This window comes from Zeugodacus cucurbitae, chromosome 4, assembly GCF_028554725.1.
Source record: "Zeugodacus cucurbitae isolate PBARC_wt_2022May chromosome 4, idZeuCucr1.2, whole genome shotgun sequence".
Classification (NCBI taxonomy): Eukaryota; Metazoa; Arthropoda; class Insecta; order Diptera; family Tephritidae; genus Zeugodacus; species Zeugodacus cucurbitae.
Genome location: NC_071669.1, coordinates 4,258,761 through 4,274,577, shown reverse-complemented (window position 1 = coordinate 4,274,577; position 15,817 = coordinate 4,258,761). Strand labels below are relative to the sequence as shown.

At 36.6% G+C, this 15,817-nt stretch overlaps 3 protein-coding genes across 5 annotated transcripts; 2 read left to right on the top strand and 1 right to left on the bottom strand.

Annotated features, from left to right (window-relative positions):
• Positions 1-134: 134 nt before the first annotated feature.
• LOC105220846 (transcription elongation factor, mitochondrial) lies at positions 135-1,657 on the top strand. The gene is made up of 3 exons (XM_011197378.3): positions 135-434; positions 485-648; positions 708-1,657. Exons 1-3 carry the CDS (start codon positions 202-204, stop codon positions 1,574-1,576), a joined length of 1,266 nt encoding a protein of 421 aa, XP_011195680.2. The 5' UTR covers positions 135-201; the 3' UTR covers positions 1,577-1,657.
• Positions 1,658-1,813: 156 nt separating this feature from the next.
• On the top strand, positions 1,814-5,839 carry LOC105220836 (ADP-ribosylation factor GTPase-activating protein 2). Of its 2 annotated transcripts, XM_011197367.3 has the most exons (7): positions 1,817-2,202; positions 2,451-2,774; positions 3,013-3,159; positions 3,294-3,461; positions 3,535-3,812; positions 3,876-4,465; positions 4,531-5,839. In XM_011197367.3, exons 1-7 carry the CDS (start codon positions 2,122-2,124, stop codon positions 4,668-4,670), a joined length of 1,728 nt encoding a protein of 575 aa, XP_011195669.1. In that variant the 5' UTR covers positions 1,817-2,121; the 3' UTR covers positions 4,671-5,839. The 2 variants fall into 2 exon arrangements, with proteins under 2 accessions (XP_028893822.1, XP_011195669.1); XM_029037989.2 differs by lacking the exon at positions 3,013-3,159 and having other exon boundaries at positions 1,814-2,202.
• A 1,932-nt stretch (positions 5,840-7,771) lies between these two features.
• LOC105220822 (skin secretory protein xP2) lies at positions 7,772-10,173 on the bottom strand. 2 transcript variants are annotated; one of them, XM_011197346.3, is made up of 3 exons: positions 9,901-10,173; positions 8,914-9,051; positions 7,772-8,824 (listed from the first exon to the last, which is right to left on the bottom strand). In XM_011197346.3, exons 1-3 carry the CDS (start codon positions 9,977-9,979, stop codon positions 8,001-8,003), a joined length of 1,041 nt encoding a protein of 346 aa, XP_011195648.1. In that variant the 5' UTR covers positions 9,980-10,173; the 3' UTR covers positions 7,772-8,000. The 2 variants fall into 2 exon arrangements, with proteins under 2 accessions (XP_011195648.1, XP_011195657.1); XM_011197355.3 differs by having other exon boundaries at positions 7,772-8,809.
• Between the last annotated feature and the right edge of the window lie 5,644 nt (positions 10,174-15,817).

Below are 15,817 nucleotides of genomic sequence, written 5' to 3'. Positions count from 1 at the left end.
AAATAAAAACTTGTCGGAAAGCTACTGAGGCTGTGTTAACTTATAAAAATAAGCAATAATTTATAGGCAGTTTCCTATTTAAAATAATTTATCAATTTAATATAATTGCAACTCTGTCATTCGCTATCATCCAATCAGCTGATTTTCGCATGCTTATTTCTCCACCTTTCGCTACCAATGTTCTGCAAAAAATAGTACAAAATGCTTAAATATTGTTTGTCTAATTTGGTTAAATATTCAATAAAAAATGTTGGCAAATCCCAATCATATTTATTCAGTATTACAAAATGTGTCAGCACCAATATAGATGCACTGCCAACACCAACTCCCGAGCACAACAAACCAACAACCGGCAAAAATCCACTACAGAACTATACAACGGAGGAGCAGCACAAAATATTGAATATTTTGAACAAAGATGAAGAGCTTATAAAGTAAATACATTTTTCATAATAACAAAGTATAAGTTAAATATTTATTTCAGTTATGATATAGCTAAAACGCGCGCAGCCAAATTGGTGGCGTGGAAGAAACGTAATGGGTCGTTGAATAGTTTAGAAGACATGCTTCTAATAGAGGGTTTTACACTGAGGATTGCCGATAAATTTTGCAAAAGTGTAATTGGGGGACATGTTGATGAAAGTAAAGGTAAGTAAAATCATTCATTTGAATAAATTATAATTAATTCAAAAATTATTACACAATAGCCACAAATTCCGCACGTCGGCGTACCGCTGGCTTCATTACGCCAGCAATAGATGCCGAACATCGTACGGAGTTACGTTCCTGCGTATCTCTACGTATTGGCGTATCCAGCATAACTTGGGCACGTTTGGAGTTACCTGAATCTGAAAGTATAAATGCGCCATGTGACCTGACACATTGGCAGCACCACGATATCACAGAGAAAAAGCTCCATTTAGGTGATCTAGTGCAGCGCCTATTATATGTAGATCATCTTATACCAGATGCAGATTGCTATATATTTGAAAATCCGCAACTGGCACAAATCAACAGCAATCCTGGTAGCGTGGATCAGCAAAATATAAGCGTACAAAAAGCGCAAGTAACGGCTGTGCTAGCATATGCGCTATGCGCACGTGGCAGATATGCTGAAGCACTGAAGAATGGTTATGAAAGTATAGTCGATCCTAAAAAGCGGACAGACGAAACGCGACCAAATGTTTTCTATCTGCGTCGCTTTTTAACAGCACGTCTGTTTAGTCAGTTGGTTGGTAGCGAGCGCGTGTCTTCCGAGGAAACGATACTACAGCTTATGCGCACGCATTACAATGTGTCGCAACTGCTATATGATGAAGACAATGAAGTGCAAAATGCGAAGGAGAATATACAAAATGTATCATTACGCCGCAATGTACAATTCTCGTTAGTGCAACGCGAGATGTTTTCACGTGCAGAGCGATTTCAGCGGGAGTTCTTGGGTCAGGCGCTTTTACTTAATTTGGCATTTATGCGTTTGGTAGTTTTACAAGATGAGGAGAGTATCGCAGTTGTGACGCGCAATCCTAATAAAGCAGACACTAGAGGTAAAACAGACGCAACGGAGATAAGCTGATGTGGTCGTTTCAGTCAAGTTTCTGTTATATTCTTGCTGCTATTGTAGTTGTCAATATACATATAAGAAAACTGCTGTTAAGATTGACTTTTTAAAAATAAATTGTTAATAAAAATCTGTTAAATATATTTTTTGAATTGTTGTTTATAAACATTTCCCGCAACATCGCTCTGTTTTCGTCATATTTCTTTTTATTCTTCATTAAATTTTTGTTAACTAACTTGGCAGCACTGTCACTGACAGTTCTTTCCAGTGAAATACAAAAGTCACAAACGTGGAATTCTGGAAATTCTTTACAATTTCTCATCGAAAAAACACGTCAAAATTTAATCAAAGCAGAAAATTGTAAAAATATTAAAACTCGTATGCCACGACGAGCAGCTATGCTATAAAAACACAATAAAGTTATTAATTAAGTGTTATTGTTAACGTGCAGTGTCCTTGGCGTAACAAAAACAAAAATCCCTTAAGTGAACGCTGTAAAGTACCAATTAGCAGGAAGGGCTTTTAACAATCTTAATAGAAGTGCAATTAAAATAAGCACAATGTCTAACTCAAGCGCAGGACCCACAAAACAGGATATTGAGGCAGTGTTTCATCGACTACGTGCACAACCAGCTAACAAAGTGAGTACACAACATTGCTGATAACTGTGATGAAAAAAAAAAAACTATTTTGTGCTATATGGCACCTGTTAAAAAGCTGTTTGTCAACAATTATATTGATGAATTCGAAAAATATGAACTCAATTTAATAAAGGTTGATGTTGTTAAGAAATATGTCAAGAAATATGCCATTACAATCCAAAGTTATTAGTATGAATAGTCAGTTACTCTTACTAAAGTGCTTGCTTCTTGTCTTCACTTCCGCATAGGCTTGCTTCGATTGCTCAGCGAAGGCGCCCACCTGGTCTTCCGTTACGTATGGCATTTTTATATGCATCGATTGCTCGGCAGTACATCGCAATTTGGGTGTGCATTTGACTTTTGTGCGCTCAACAAATCTTGATACCAACTGGACTTGGGTGCAGCTGCGGCAAATGCAACTCGGAGGCAATGCAAATGCTGCACAGTTCTTCCGTCAACATAACTGTGTCACCACCGATGCGCAGCAAAAGTACAATTCACGTGCAGCGCAATTGTATCGCGACAAGTTGGCAGCTTTGGCACAGCAAGCGATGAAAGTGCATGGCACGAAGGTATGTGAAGGAAGATTATTCAATACAAAGTTTTTGGTTTTCTTTAAAGTTTGCTAATTAAATATTAATATCGTTTACGTTAAATAAAAATGAGTTTCTTTCAATTCAAATTATTTTTGTTGTTTGTTTATGCTTTGAGTTTTTAATTGTGTTTCTTTGTTTTTTACTAACTTCTTGCCTCTGTATAACGCCATAATGTTTCATATACACTACCTAATGGACACATACATGTATGTAGCTGCATTTGGATCATACCGCAGATAAGGCGGATGGTAATGAGTTGAAATCCAATACCGATGCCGAGGAAGATTTCTTTGCTGAGTGCACCAACGACAATAATAAGAAATCCTTGTTCGACAACAATAACAGTGAACGGGAAGTGAAGGTATGTACCAACAAAGCATCTATTACACACTGTTTTTTGCTTGAAACGTTTTGTTAATATTTTAATTTTGTTTTGGTTATCTGTCTATATTGTGCTGTTTATAACCTATAAATTATATATTTTTTTTATTTCAGCTGGACATTATCACCAAAACTGCCACGCCCGCGCTCTCTAAAGACAAAACATCCACTGAAAACATTAGTGCCGGTGCACCGAGTGTAGATTTTCTGAATTCCGTTGTACCACCGACGGCTGTTGCACCTTCAATAGGTGTGCGCAAGATACAGCCAAAGAAATCAGGTGTAAGTACAGCCTTGAGTATATCAAACTTTAGCAAAAGCAGAAAATTTAAATTTTCACTTTCCATTATTATAGTTGGGTGCACGCAAAGGGGGACTGGGTGCTACTAAAGTAAAAACTAATTTCGCTGAAATCGAACAACGTGCAAATCTAGCGGATCAGTGCAAGGAAGTGCCAGTTGTGCCCGATAAGCCACAAACTGCCGAGGAAGAGCAAGAGTCAGTGGCTAGCATGCGCTTAGCATACAAGGATCTGTCGTTGCAAAAGCGACGTGAAGAGGAGAAATTAAAATCGGTTGATCCAGCTAAGGCCAAGCAAATGGAGCGGCTTGGCATGGGTTTCAGCTTGCGCGGGTAGGCAGCAGCACTTGACTTAAATTTAACTGTTATTGCAAATATTTTTTTTCACACATTTAGTTCGGATATTTCACATTCAGCGCTAAGCGATATGGAGACCATACAGCAATCGGCCGCGCCGAAGACACAGACCAAAAGTGCTAGCAGCTTTATCAATACTGATGAATTTGCTGATATTGATAGTGTTTTAGGTGACTACTCGAGTCATTTGTATATTGATAATGTGGGTGTGCGTGGCAATGGTGGTGGTGGTGTGAAAAGCTCCAAACTGGATAAAAGTGAGCTGGAACTGATGGGCTTTGAGGCAATTGAACCGATTGGTGGTGGACATTCCAATATTACTTCAATGTTTGCTGGTGCCGATGGCGATGCTAAGCTAAAACAGCCGACTGCTAAACCCGCAACCGCAAGTAGTGCGCAAAAAACGGCAAACAAATCGAAAAGCATGACTTTCGATGATACTTCGGCACAGCAGAAGTTCGGCAGTGCTAAAGGTTTCGGTTCGGATCAATACTTTGCCGATGATCCAAGCAAAAGCGAAAGCAGGAAAGCGAATCTGACGCGTTTCCAAAACTCTGATAGTATATCATCGTCGGACTACTTCGGCAGGAATGAAGGCAATGGCATGCGTGGCCAGGGCTCACGTGATAGTATGTGTTGCAGCAAGAATTTCAATTAATAAATGCTCATAATATTAACACTTTCCTTATTTTAGACGCCGCTGTCGTTTTCCAAGCGCCCGATTTGGACGACGTTAAGGAGAGCGTGCGACAGGGTGTGCACAAGGTTGCTGGACGCCTCAGTTCGATTGCAAATGATGTCATGTCATCGATTCAAGATAAATATGGCTACTGATCGATGATTTTGTGGCCTTCTGTATGCAGGCGCACTTTCCATTTGCTATGCATAGTTAATAATTGCATTTGAAAAACATAAATAATTGTGCAAATTTAAACAGAAAAAAAAAAAAACAACAAAAATCAATTATAGGCATATGAAATTGCTAGCGAAATAATGAAAACGTTTAAAATAAATAAATTACAGCAAGGTAAATAGTTTTCTATAATTATCCAGTAGTCGCATATAAACTCACGAAAAGTCTATTTACGAAAAAAAAAAGAAAAATTTAAATGCCATCGGAACGAATACAATTAGCTTTGCGCCATTTCACGTTGTTTTTCATCATAATAATTCGCATGAAGTTGTTTAAAGTTATCGAGCCATACTTTTTAACAAATTTTTTTCAATTTTTTTTTTCAAATTTTTTTCAATTTTGTTTTTAAATTTTTTTTAACTTTTTTCAGAAACCTTTTTTAAATTTATTTCAGAAAATTTTTTTTTCCGAAATTTTTTTCAAAAACTTTTTTTTTTTAATTTTTTTCAAAAACTTTTTTTTTTTAATTTTTTTCAAAAACTTTTTTTTTTTAATTTTTTTCAAAAACTTTTTTTTCAAAAACTTTCAAAAACTTTTTTTCAAAAACTTTCAAAAACTTTTTTTTCAAAAACTTTTTTTTCAAAAACTTTTTTTTCAAAAACTTTTTTTTCAAAAACTTTTTTTTCAAAAACTTTTTTTTCAAAAACTTTTTTTTCAAAAACTTTTTTTCAAAACTTTTTTTGTCACAAATTTTTTTTTTTTTTAATTTTTCGAACTTGTAATTGGCGCTACTTTTCCAATGTATGTATGTATTTAGCTGGTTAGCAACACCATTGTAGTGAACACCATTAGTCAGTAAGTGGAAATATGTATGTATAATCACATGTATAAAATATAACGGTTTTAAATTCTCAATATTTTAAATTGTTAAGCTTGTAATTTTTTTTACTTTTAGCTGTTCAATACCTTTGACTTCCATTAGCAATTGCTTAGTTGTAATAGACACTAAAAACACTGTATAATTCCAACAAAATTTTCTAACTGTAAACCAAACCCAAAAATGTTTTTTTTTTAGTTTTAATAAGAAGTCGTATTTTATGCGCAGACCTCTTGGAACTGTATAATAAATGTCACTCACTTTTGTCAAATACTTTATGATATTTTACTCCATTATATACATATATGTACGTATGTATAGTATGCTTCTAAAATGTATGTATGTACTATACTTGCGGATAAAATTTTGTTTAAATTGTAATAAAATGAATTGTTGCAGTTTAGAAATGAATTACTTCTTATTCAGTGAAAAGACGGGACCTCAAGTGTCAAGGGTTAAGTTGTTAAGAACTCAAGTTCATTGAAAGAGCCACCATTCATCGGTTTATTCTTCGTATCCTCTTCTTTTGTTGTTGTTGTTTTGGTTGTTATAGCGACAGAAAATATTCCCAAAATATCTTTGAAGAATGCTGCTGAGCTATTGGTTCTTGGCCGTTAAAAATTCGGCGTCCGTTCCTGGTTACGTAGTCCCGATACTCTTGGGAACAGGTGGGGATACCGTCTCTTTGTAATCGGTGACTTATGCTTATGCCGCGCTTCCTTCCATACGTGTCTCCTAAGACACCGATGTACCACTTTTCCCACGTAGTCTCTACAATTGCTCTTAATTCGGGTGAATTTCAACTTCTGCTTCAACACTTCAGTCTATTACCGAACAATCAACTGTCATCTAGTCGGTTCCACAACCATCTGTTGTCTTTGTACTACAGCGAAATCCTCTTTAATGGGCAGGCATGCTGCAATTTGAAACTCATGTAATGAGAAGGGCTCTGAACCATCTCACTTCCATAGACTTGCTTCCATTTCATGTCTTTCTGGGCGACAAACTATCGTCCATTGCAAAAAATTGCTTAAGATCCCTCTAGAAGTACGAGTAAAAATATCCGGCTCATACGAAGCCAATCTATCTCTCTCTGGCTCGTAGAAATAGTTGGTTTTCCTCAGTAATCCTTGAATTAACCGAAGGCAACTTTTTACATGCCACTCCTATCAAAACGTTCATCTTACTCTGGTCCGACCTGTAGAAATAGTTCGTTTTTCTCGGAAATCCTTGAATATAGGAAGTTATAACTGCAAAGGAAGAGCTTAAGATACCTCGAGAAGCAAGAGTAAACAGACAACGAATTCCCGAAGCCAACTATATCTAGACATCCACTTATATCTAGACTAGATCTTACTCTGGACCAACCCGTCCAAATAGTTCGTTTTCTTCGATAATCCTTGAATCAAGGAAGTGATAACTGTAACGGAAGAGCTTAAGACACCTCGAGAAGCAAGAGTAAACAGACAACGAGTCTCCGAAGGCCACCTTTTGCATGCCGACTCCTATTAAGACATCCATCTCACTCTGGACCGACCCCTCCAAATAGTTTGTTTTCTTCGATAATCCTTGAATCAAGGAAAATATAACTGCAGAGTAAGAGCTTAAGATACCTCGAGAAGAAAGAGTAAACAAACACGAATCCCCAAAGGCAACGTTTTGCACCACGACTTATATCTAGACATCCATCTCCCTCCGGTCCGATCCGTCGAAATTGTATGTTTTCCTCCTCCTGATAACAATTTGTATTTGAAAAATTCAAAATGGCGAACTGATAGGGTGGAAACATTTTAAAAATTAGCCGTATTGCATTCGCCATTTTGAATTTTGGAAAACCCACCGGACCGTAATCAGTGACCCCGAATAACGAGTTTCAAGCGAATCCGATGAAATTTTCAAAATATCGTCCGGCGTTTTGAATTCTGAAAAACCGACATCGGATTCGTAATCAGCGACTCCGAAAACCTCCGAAAGACTTTTCTTTTTTAAAAATGCTGTCCTCCATCTTGATCTGATGGGGTTAAGGATTCGGATTCAGTAACCTCAGGTCATGACATAAATTTTTTTGTGTGTCTGTGTAATCCGTGAAAACAGTTATTTGAAGATCTCAATTGTTTTATGCTTTACAGTTCTCTGACTTTTTGGTATTAGTAAAGCTACTTAAGGTCCTTACGTGGTGCTTTTGGAGTTGAATAAAGACTGAAGTTTATTTTTTAAGGATAAAAGATTTTTATTTGTCATTTTTTTGTTGTCGTCAATGTACAATTGGGCTAAGAAGTTAAAAACAAAAAAATATACATTTAATTATAGAAACAATTGTTAAGAGGCTTTAAGATTACTATTTATCCAGGCATTACATTATCAAGTCAATTGCGTTGCGCTAGCGGTTATGGAGTTTACAAAGAGTTATTAAATGCTATTTGAAGCGAGATATCTAGTGACGTCTGCGGGAGGGTACGTGGGCGCGAGCCTGATCGGGATTGCCATAGGCGATGGCGTGACTGGTGGCAGCACCACCCTCACCAGTGCTGAAAGAGTTGGCAATGGCGATGGCACCACCGGTAGCACCACCGAAGTCAACAGGGAAGAAGGTACCAGCTGGCAATGGCTTGGCTCTAGCGGGCTTTCTGGCAACTGAACGACGGGGAGGAAGTGGTTCATCTTCAACGTCTTCATCATCTTGCACAGCAACAGCGCTATCGGCATCATCTTCGGCATCGGCAGCATGTTCCAATTCAACAACAACCTTCTTCTTGTTGGCTGGCAAGTAACGTCTGGCTGGTTTGGCAGCGGGAGCAATTGGTGCGGGAGCGGGCAAGTTAACGTTCACATCAATACCCTTTGAGGCGACAGCACTGCCAGCAGCAGGTGCTTCCGATTCAGCAGCGCCAGAGAAACCAACCGAAACTGTAGCGGTACCAGCATCAGCGGCAGCTGGTTCTGGGCTCTCAACCTCAGCTTCACCGGCCAAATTCACTTCAACACCAACAGCAGGCGCATCGTAATTGTATTCGCGGCCTTCCTTGGCCTCATCATCGCTAACCTCAGCGCTTGCAACGGGATCCAAATCAACTTGTACGCTTACTTTGTGTTGTTCCTCAGCGGAAGCGGCAGCAGCGGGATAAGCTTCGGCAACAGAGTGCGAGATGTGAGCACCGGCAGCGGCGATAGCATCATCTTGCACTTCACCAGAGAAGCCAGCGGCTTCAACGGGTCCAGTAGCAGCAACCACACCATCGGCTCCTGTGTGGACACAATCTTTATTGGGCGTTTATGATATTCAAATGGCGTTATATGTATGGATGGGTTGGATGATCGTGCATGGTAATGATAAACGCTTTACTCACCAACGCCAGCAACGAGTGCGGCAGCAGCTTGATGGGAACGGGCGGCACCGAAAGAGGGTTGGACGTAACGCATGAACATCATGCGCTGTGGTGCAGCATAGTATTGGGCCGCAGCGGGTTGTTGGTAGTAGGCCAACCCTATAATGGTTGCGAGGAGGGGGAGTTTGTGTATTAGAAAAGTGAGTGAGTTTAGATTTGCTTCGACCGGGAGGTCAAAGTGTGGGTTTTATTGAAAGTTCGGAAACTATTTCTAAGGTTGGCTTAGTCGTTTTTGAAGTGATTGATAATAAAAAAATATTTAACATTTCTTTGGTTAAAAAAGTAGTGAAAAATATTCAAAAATAACTATTTTAATTCTCAAAACTCAAAATTTAAATATTTAATTTAAAAAATTATTTTTGAAAATTTTTTTATTTTACTATTCGAACTTTTTTTGGTTTCACTCATTCAAAAAATTGAATTTATTAAAAAATAATTTAAAAAAATGTTCATTTTAAAACCTGTTTCTGTCTAAAAATACCAGTTTTGTATACAAAACTTAGATTTTAGGTTCTTCAAATGATATTTATGTTTATAACGATTTCTTCAAATGAAATTTAAAATTTTTAAAATATTTTCGAAAGTATTAAGCTCCAAAAAAATTTCGAAAACATGTTCGAAAACTTGTATATGCTTTAAAAAATTCAAAATATTATCGGCAAATGTTAAAAAAACGAATTTTTGAATTTAAAATCGATTTTTAAAAATATGTAAATGCTTTAAAAATTCAAAATATTCTTGGCAAATGTTAAAAAACGCATTTTTGAATTCAAAATCGATTTTTTTAAAAAGTTTTGAAATTTAAAGTTTTACTATAGATTTTCAAAAATACACGAAATTTTAGTTTTGAAGAAAAAATTAGCTAAATCACTAAAAACTTTTTATAAAATATTTAAAAACACTATTTAAAATTTTTTTTTTTTTCAAAAATTCAACTGTGAAATATACTCTTCTTGGCAGGCAATGCCTGGCTGCAGGCCACCAAACCGCAGATCACGATCAAAGCGAAAGTTGCGTTGAATTTCATTTTGAGCACTTGTTTTTTGTTGTTGTTGATTTCAAAATAAGGCACACACGAATGCAAGTACGATGACTTTTATCCTTTAAAAAAATATTTTTGTATATAGTCGATTGAATGTTCACTTCACTCGATAAGACGCGAGAGACTGGAGCTAAACTTAGCACTTAAGTTTCCACCAAAGAAGTGATGTCTTACCAACGATTCGCGTTAGATTTATATACGAAAATCGAATGGCACTGCGCTCACAGTGTTGTCGTTTGCCGACGTTGGACGGACACACCGACACAGGCTGGACACATCAAAAATGCGAAAAAAAGCAATAAACGAAATCGCACGCGAGTGTGTTGTTGCTGTTGTGCTGAGTTTATTTAGACATTTTTGCGTAAATTTTGTTGCTTTTACAGCACATTATCATAGTGTAGTTTGCAAATTACGCGCGCACGCTACTCGTACTCCTCCTACGCCGAGTAGGACTATTTAGCATGCAGGCGTTGTGCGAAGCCGAAGTACCGCGCGCCACCCACCCACACTCGTGTTCTCTATTAGCTACCGGCTTTCGTACGCTAGTAGTCGACAGACACACACACACTCATATGACTCGTTTATACTCGCGGCTAACGAGCGCATTCGGCGACACATCCCATTTCGTGGCGTCACTTCGGCTTTTGGCGTTGCTGCGGCGCGTCTGCGCACTGGTCTCATCAACAAATTCAAACAGCGCTTTGTCAACGCGTCGTTGCGTCTTGATTTCGTCAAATTTGCGAACATTTCATTAAGCCAAATTATGTCCACACGGCATTTTTTATTGTTGTTATTGATTCGATTGTCTCGATTTTCTAATTTTACTGTTTTTTTATTAATTTTATATTTTTTTCCTTATTACTTAATAGCGCTAATAATTATTGTTTTTTTTTTCATGCCGCCAACACCTACGCAAACACCTTTCATTTTTGGCTAGATTATCTAGCGAGCACTCGAGCTGATTACAAAATTCAAAATTCGTGTTTTGGGTTTTCCAAAAATCTCCATAAACATGTAAATATGTAAATTTGGTAAAATTAAAGTAAAGTTCGGGCGTGTTTACAAATGTAAGATCCGCAAATAAATCTATGCTCAAGCATCAAGAAGGGCTTTAAGCTTATCATTTGGAAAACAAACATAAAATGGCGTCTTGAATAATGCATGAGTTCTAATCTAATAAATTTGTACGCATTGCCGGCTCGTGTCTGCTGTTCTAATATGCCCACAACGGTCATAAATGATGTGACTCATGCGCCACATTGGTTGGTAGCATGATCGATTATGTGTGAAGCATACTTTTAGGTTATCTGATTTTGAGTTTTGAGTGATTTATTGTGCTAATATTGATTTTATCAGATTTCATTGTGAATATTTTGTGATTTTGAGGTTAGAGAGCCGTTATATATATATGTAGATATATCTTAAAAAGTTTCATTGACCCTAAAATAATAATCATATGAACCGAAGTGAAAGCTTCGAACGAAGTAGGCATTAGAACTCGAACAACCAGTGGTAAGGAATACTATTACTAAACTGTCTGTGAGACAGTTGAGGTTTTTAAATATTTTGTAGAGTTCGAACTTTTCGAAAACCAAGGTTTATTAAGCTTCTACAAGAAAATAAAGGACTGTATGATCATTAACCCTGATTGAAGTAATTTCGATGAGAAATGCTGTAGTTGGAGAATATTATATATTAGAAATATAAAATTTTAAGGAGGACTTCTTCCTCCTCCTTCTTCTTCTTTATGAATAAAAATACTACCTTCAATTAATTATAATTATCCATGTTTGATGTGATCGATACATACTAAATCTCAGATCGATAGTTACTGATCTTGCCCAGTTTCTCAAGATCATACCAAGTCCTGAAGTATGAATTTCTTATACGAAAGAGCCTGACTTCGGCTTCGAAGGTAAAAATGATTTTAGAACCTCAGGTCGATCCTTATTGATCTTGTTCAGTTTCTCTGAAGATCATACAAATTCGTGAAGTATGATTTCTTATTCGAAGGAGCTGTACTTGTTAATCAATCGTTTGACATTTCGGCTTGGTTCGGCGATCGTTATTGATCTTGACCAGTTTCTCTGAATATCAGACAAAGTCCTGAAGTATGTTTTCTTATTCAAAAGAGCAAGACTTGTTAGTCAAGCATTTGACATTTTGGGCTTTGATCATAAGAATGTTTTCCGATGCTGAGCTCGATCGTTATTGATCTTGACCAGTTTCTCTGAAGATCATACAAAGTCTTGAAGTATGAATTTCTTATTCGAAGGAGCTGTACTTGTTAATCAATCGTTTGACATTTCGGCTTCGATCGTAAGAATAATTTCAAAACGTCAGTTCGATCGTTATTGATCTTGTCCAGTTTCTATGAAGATCATACAAAAGCTTAAGTATGTTTTCTTATTCAAAAGAGCAAGACTTGTTAGTCAAGCATTTGACATTTTGGGCTTCGATCATAAGAATGTTTTCCGATGCTGAGCTCGATCGTTATTGATCTTGCCCAGTTTCTATGAAGATCATACAAAGTCCTGAAGTATGATTTCTTATTGGAAGAGCAAGACTTGTTAGTCAAGCATTTGACATTTCGGCGTCGAGTGTAAGAATGATTTCAAAACCTCAGTTCAATCGTTATTGATCTTGTTCAGTTTCTATGAAGATCATACAAGTCCTGAACTATGAAATTCTTATTGGAAGAGCAAGACTTGTTAGTCAAGCATTTGACATTTCGGCTTCGAGTGTAAGAATGATTTCAAAACCTCAGTTCAATCGTTATTGATCTTGTTCAGTTTCTATGAAGATCATACAAGTCCTGAAGTATGAATTTCTTATTCGAAAGACAAGTCTCGTTAGTCAAGCATTTGACATTTTGGGCTTCGGTCGTAGGAATGATTTCAGATCCTCAGGTTACCCAGTTTCTATAAAGATCATACAAGGCCTGAAGTATGAACCTATAATTCGAAGGAGCTAGTCCGGATCAATAAGTTGACACTTAGGTTGTTACTTGATCGAAATCAAGATTGCTTTTATTTTATGAAACCATCAAAAACTATTGATCAACTGTCATACGATTTTAGGAAACTTTCAATATTTTAATTATTTAAGAAAGGTACATTGTATCTCAAAAGTATCCTACCTTAACTAATATTATAATATCGACTTCAATTACGATTATTTTAGACATAAGTGGAGGTTGAAAGAGAAGTTGAAGTCAGAGCACCCTATGACAAGTAGACTTGTCGACTTGTTGTTGATTTGAAAAACTGTACAGACCAATAGTCTCTTTCAATAATTGTTAGAGTGAGACTCTCGGTAACAGAGAACTGAGATCTTTCTGTAGAGATCGTGCATTATGACAACCCTTTGGAAGTAAGGATAAATAGAAAAGGAAAAAACGAGGGTTTGACGGAAAAATACATTATTTTGTGACGTCATCAACGGAGAAGCGCTACAACTCATTATGGAATATTTTTCGCTTTAACGAGGACTTCACAAAATTCAAAATTTTTGTTTTGCTCCGTAGAAAAAGCCATTCACCTTGGCAAAATAAATTCGCAAATTTGTTCCAAAATGTAAACAAAGTCGCCGAATTCATATAAAAACTTAGCAGATCGAGCTGATAGAATTTGATTGATTGACATTTTAATGGACATTTGTTGACACTGTTTTTTCGACTAGAAACCGACATAGAATGCGAAATGTTTGTGCGCAAAGACAAATGAACTCATTTAACTGTTTAGTATTTATTACGAAAAAGGGGACAAAATTCAAAATTTCCAAAAAAATTGGGTAGTATTTTTACTAATTTGCGAGAAACGGTATTCGAAGGTACAAACGAAGGCGCATAATCTGGCATTACAAGCATGTTTGCGCATAAAGATAACGGATCAAAATATATAAATTTTAGCGGTAAATGTTTAGAGGCACACTACTTTGGAGTGACAGAGAGGTGTGGAGAAGAGTAGTGAGGTGTGGTGGGTATAAGTAAGAGTGTATGAGGTAAGTAGCTGATTTCAAAGGATTTATTTAGTGGCTTAAAATGTTATATTTTAGTTTAATGTTGACAATATATTTTATCTTAATTTACTTTTAATTGCATAATAAAATTTGTTGGCTTAAAATAGTATGAAGTGCGCTTGAGCCGACAAGTGGAAAAAATTAAAAAAAAAAATCAAATAATTTATATAAAATTATTATCGCATGACATTTTTTTGGGTAATTGAACCGCCACAAGGTCACAACAAGCGGTGTGCGAAAAATTTCCATTATTCATATTAGAAAATAAAAAAATTTTGCTTCATTCGTAGTGAGTAGTAGTTAAAATGATTTTTTTTTTCAATTTCATTTTAGTTTTTTATTATAATTTATAGGAATTCCCAGCATATTCATCTCTCGCTAGCAGTTTACGCTTGTTCGTTTCAACGCCGTACGCCAGCTGCATGCTTAAGCGACTAGTACAGTTGCAGCATATACTATTGTCGTATGTAGTCGGCGATAGTCGGCAGCTCAAGTGACTATTTCACGCCTTCACATATCATGAGCGCTTACTCCACTTATTTTTTTTTTTTGGACTACCGCGGCTACTCCTTTCTAATTCTAATTCGAAATCGAATTCGCATGCTATTTGCACGCCAAATTCGTTTTTTTTTTTCAATTTCAATCTAAATATGTATACAGGGTGTTTGTGTGTGTGTTTTTTTAGTAAATTCTGTTTGCTCAATCTTTTCAGCATTCCACGCATGTCGCTAGTTTTTTGTGTGTCTACACGCTGATTTACATACGTTTCGTAAACGCTTTCAAAAATAATGATTGGAGCGCGCGCTTTGTGCGATTTTATACAATTCATCTGATTTTATGCTAATTGTCGCAGTTTGTGTTTATATATTTCGTGGAATCCTTAAAAACAAACAGTCAGTTCCTTTTTGGGGTATTATTTGGTATTATTCATTTCACACAACAACTATTTGTTGTTCTGTTTTATTTCTGCATAAATTTCGAAACGACCTTAATGGCTCGCGTTGGGAATTATTTATGAATATCTGTACAGTATTCTCTGCTTCTTTTGCCTTCTTCTTCTCCTCTGCTGCTTCTAACTCAATCTTCACCTGTTTCATTTATGGCATATTGTTATTCAATTCGAAAATTATGTATATTTTCTTTTATATGCGCGATAAATTATGTATTTTCGAAAAAGGAAATAATGAAAATCAAACTACAGAGTATAATAGCGATCTACACAAATAGCATAGGTTTATACTCATATAGTACCAATAATACATAGCGCCACCCTATAGTCATTTATATATGTATATATGTATAGCACTTCGCATTCCATACGCCTTGCCTTCATCGGTATTCAGCTATACAAATTCTTTTGTTCAAATTGAAGCACTAATTTGTTTGCCGCACTATCAATTATCGGTTTTTGTTTTATTATTTGTACTTAACGCTCGCTGCTGACATATCTATAGCACTTGTGATTTACTATAAATAGCTTATGAATAGTGTTGCTGTCTGGAATTCATAACCGAATCGTATGAAAGGCAGCGTCTAGATCTAGAGAGTTATGGTGAGGAACTGAGAGGTGGAAGCTAGTGATAGGTAGTCAATTCGACAAATAAAGCAAGATCCTTACTTACAGACTTCGCGTCAAGTGTCTTTCAATACACGTCAAGCGCAAGCATCCTAAAGGATGATTAGTACTCGTGAAATACTCGACGGCACTCCATCTGGTATCGCAAAGTACCAAAAGTGATCTATGTGTGGCTTATTCGCCTACCAGACTAACTCATAGAAACTTGAGTACGATGTCCTCCTCCC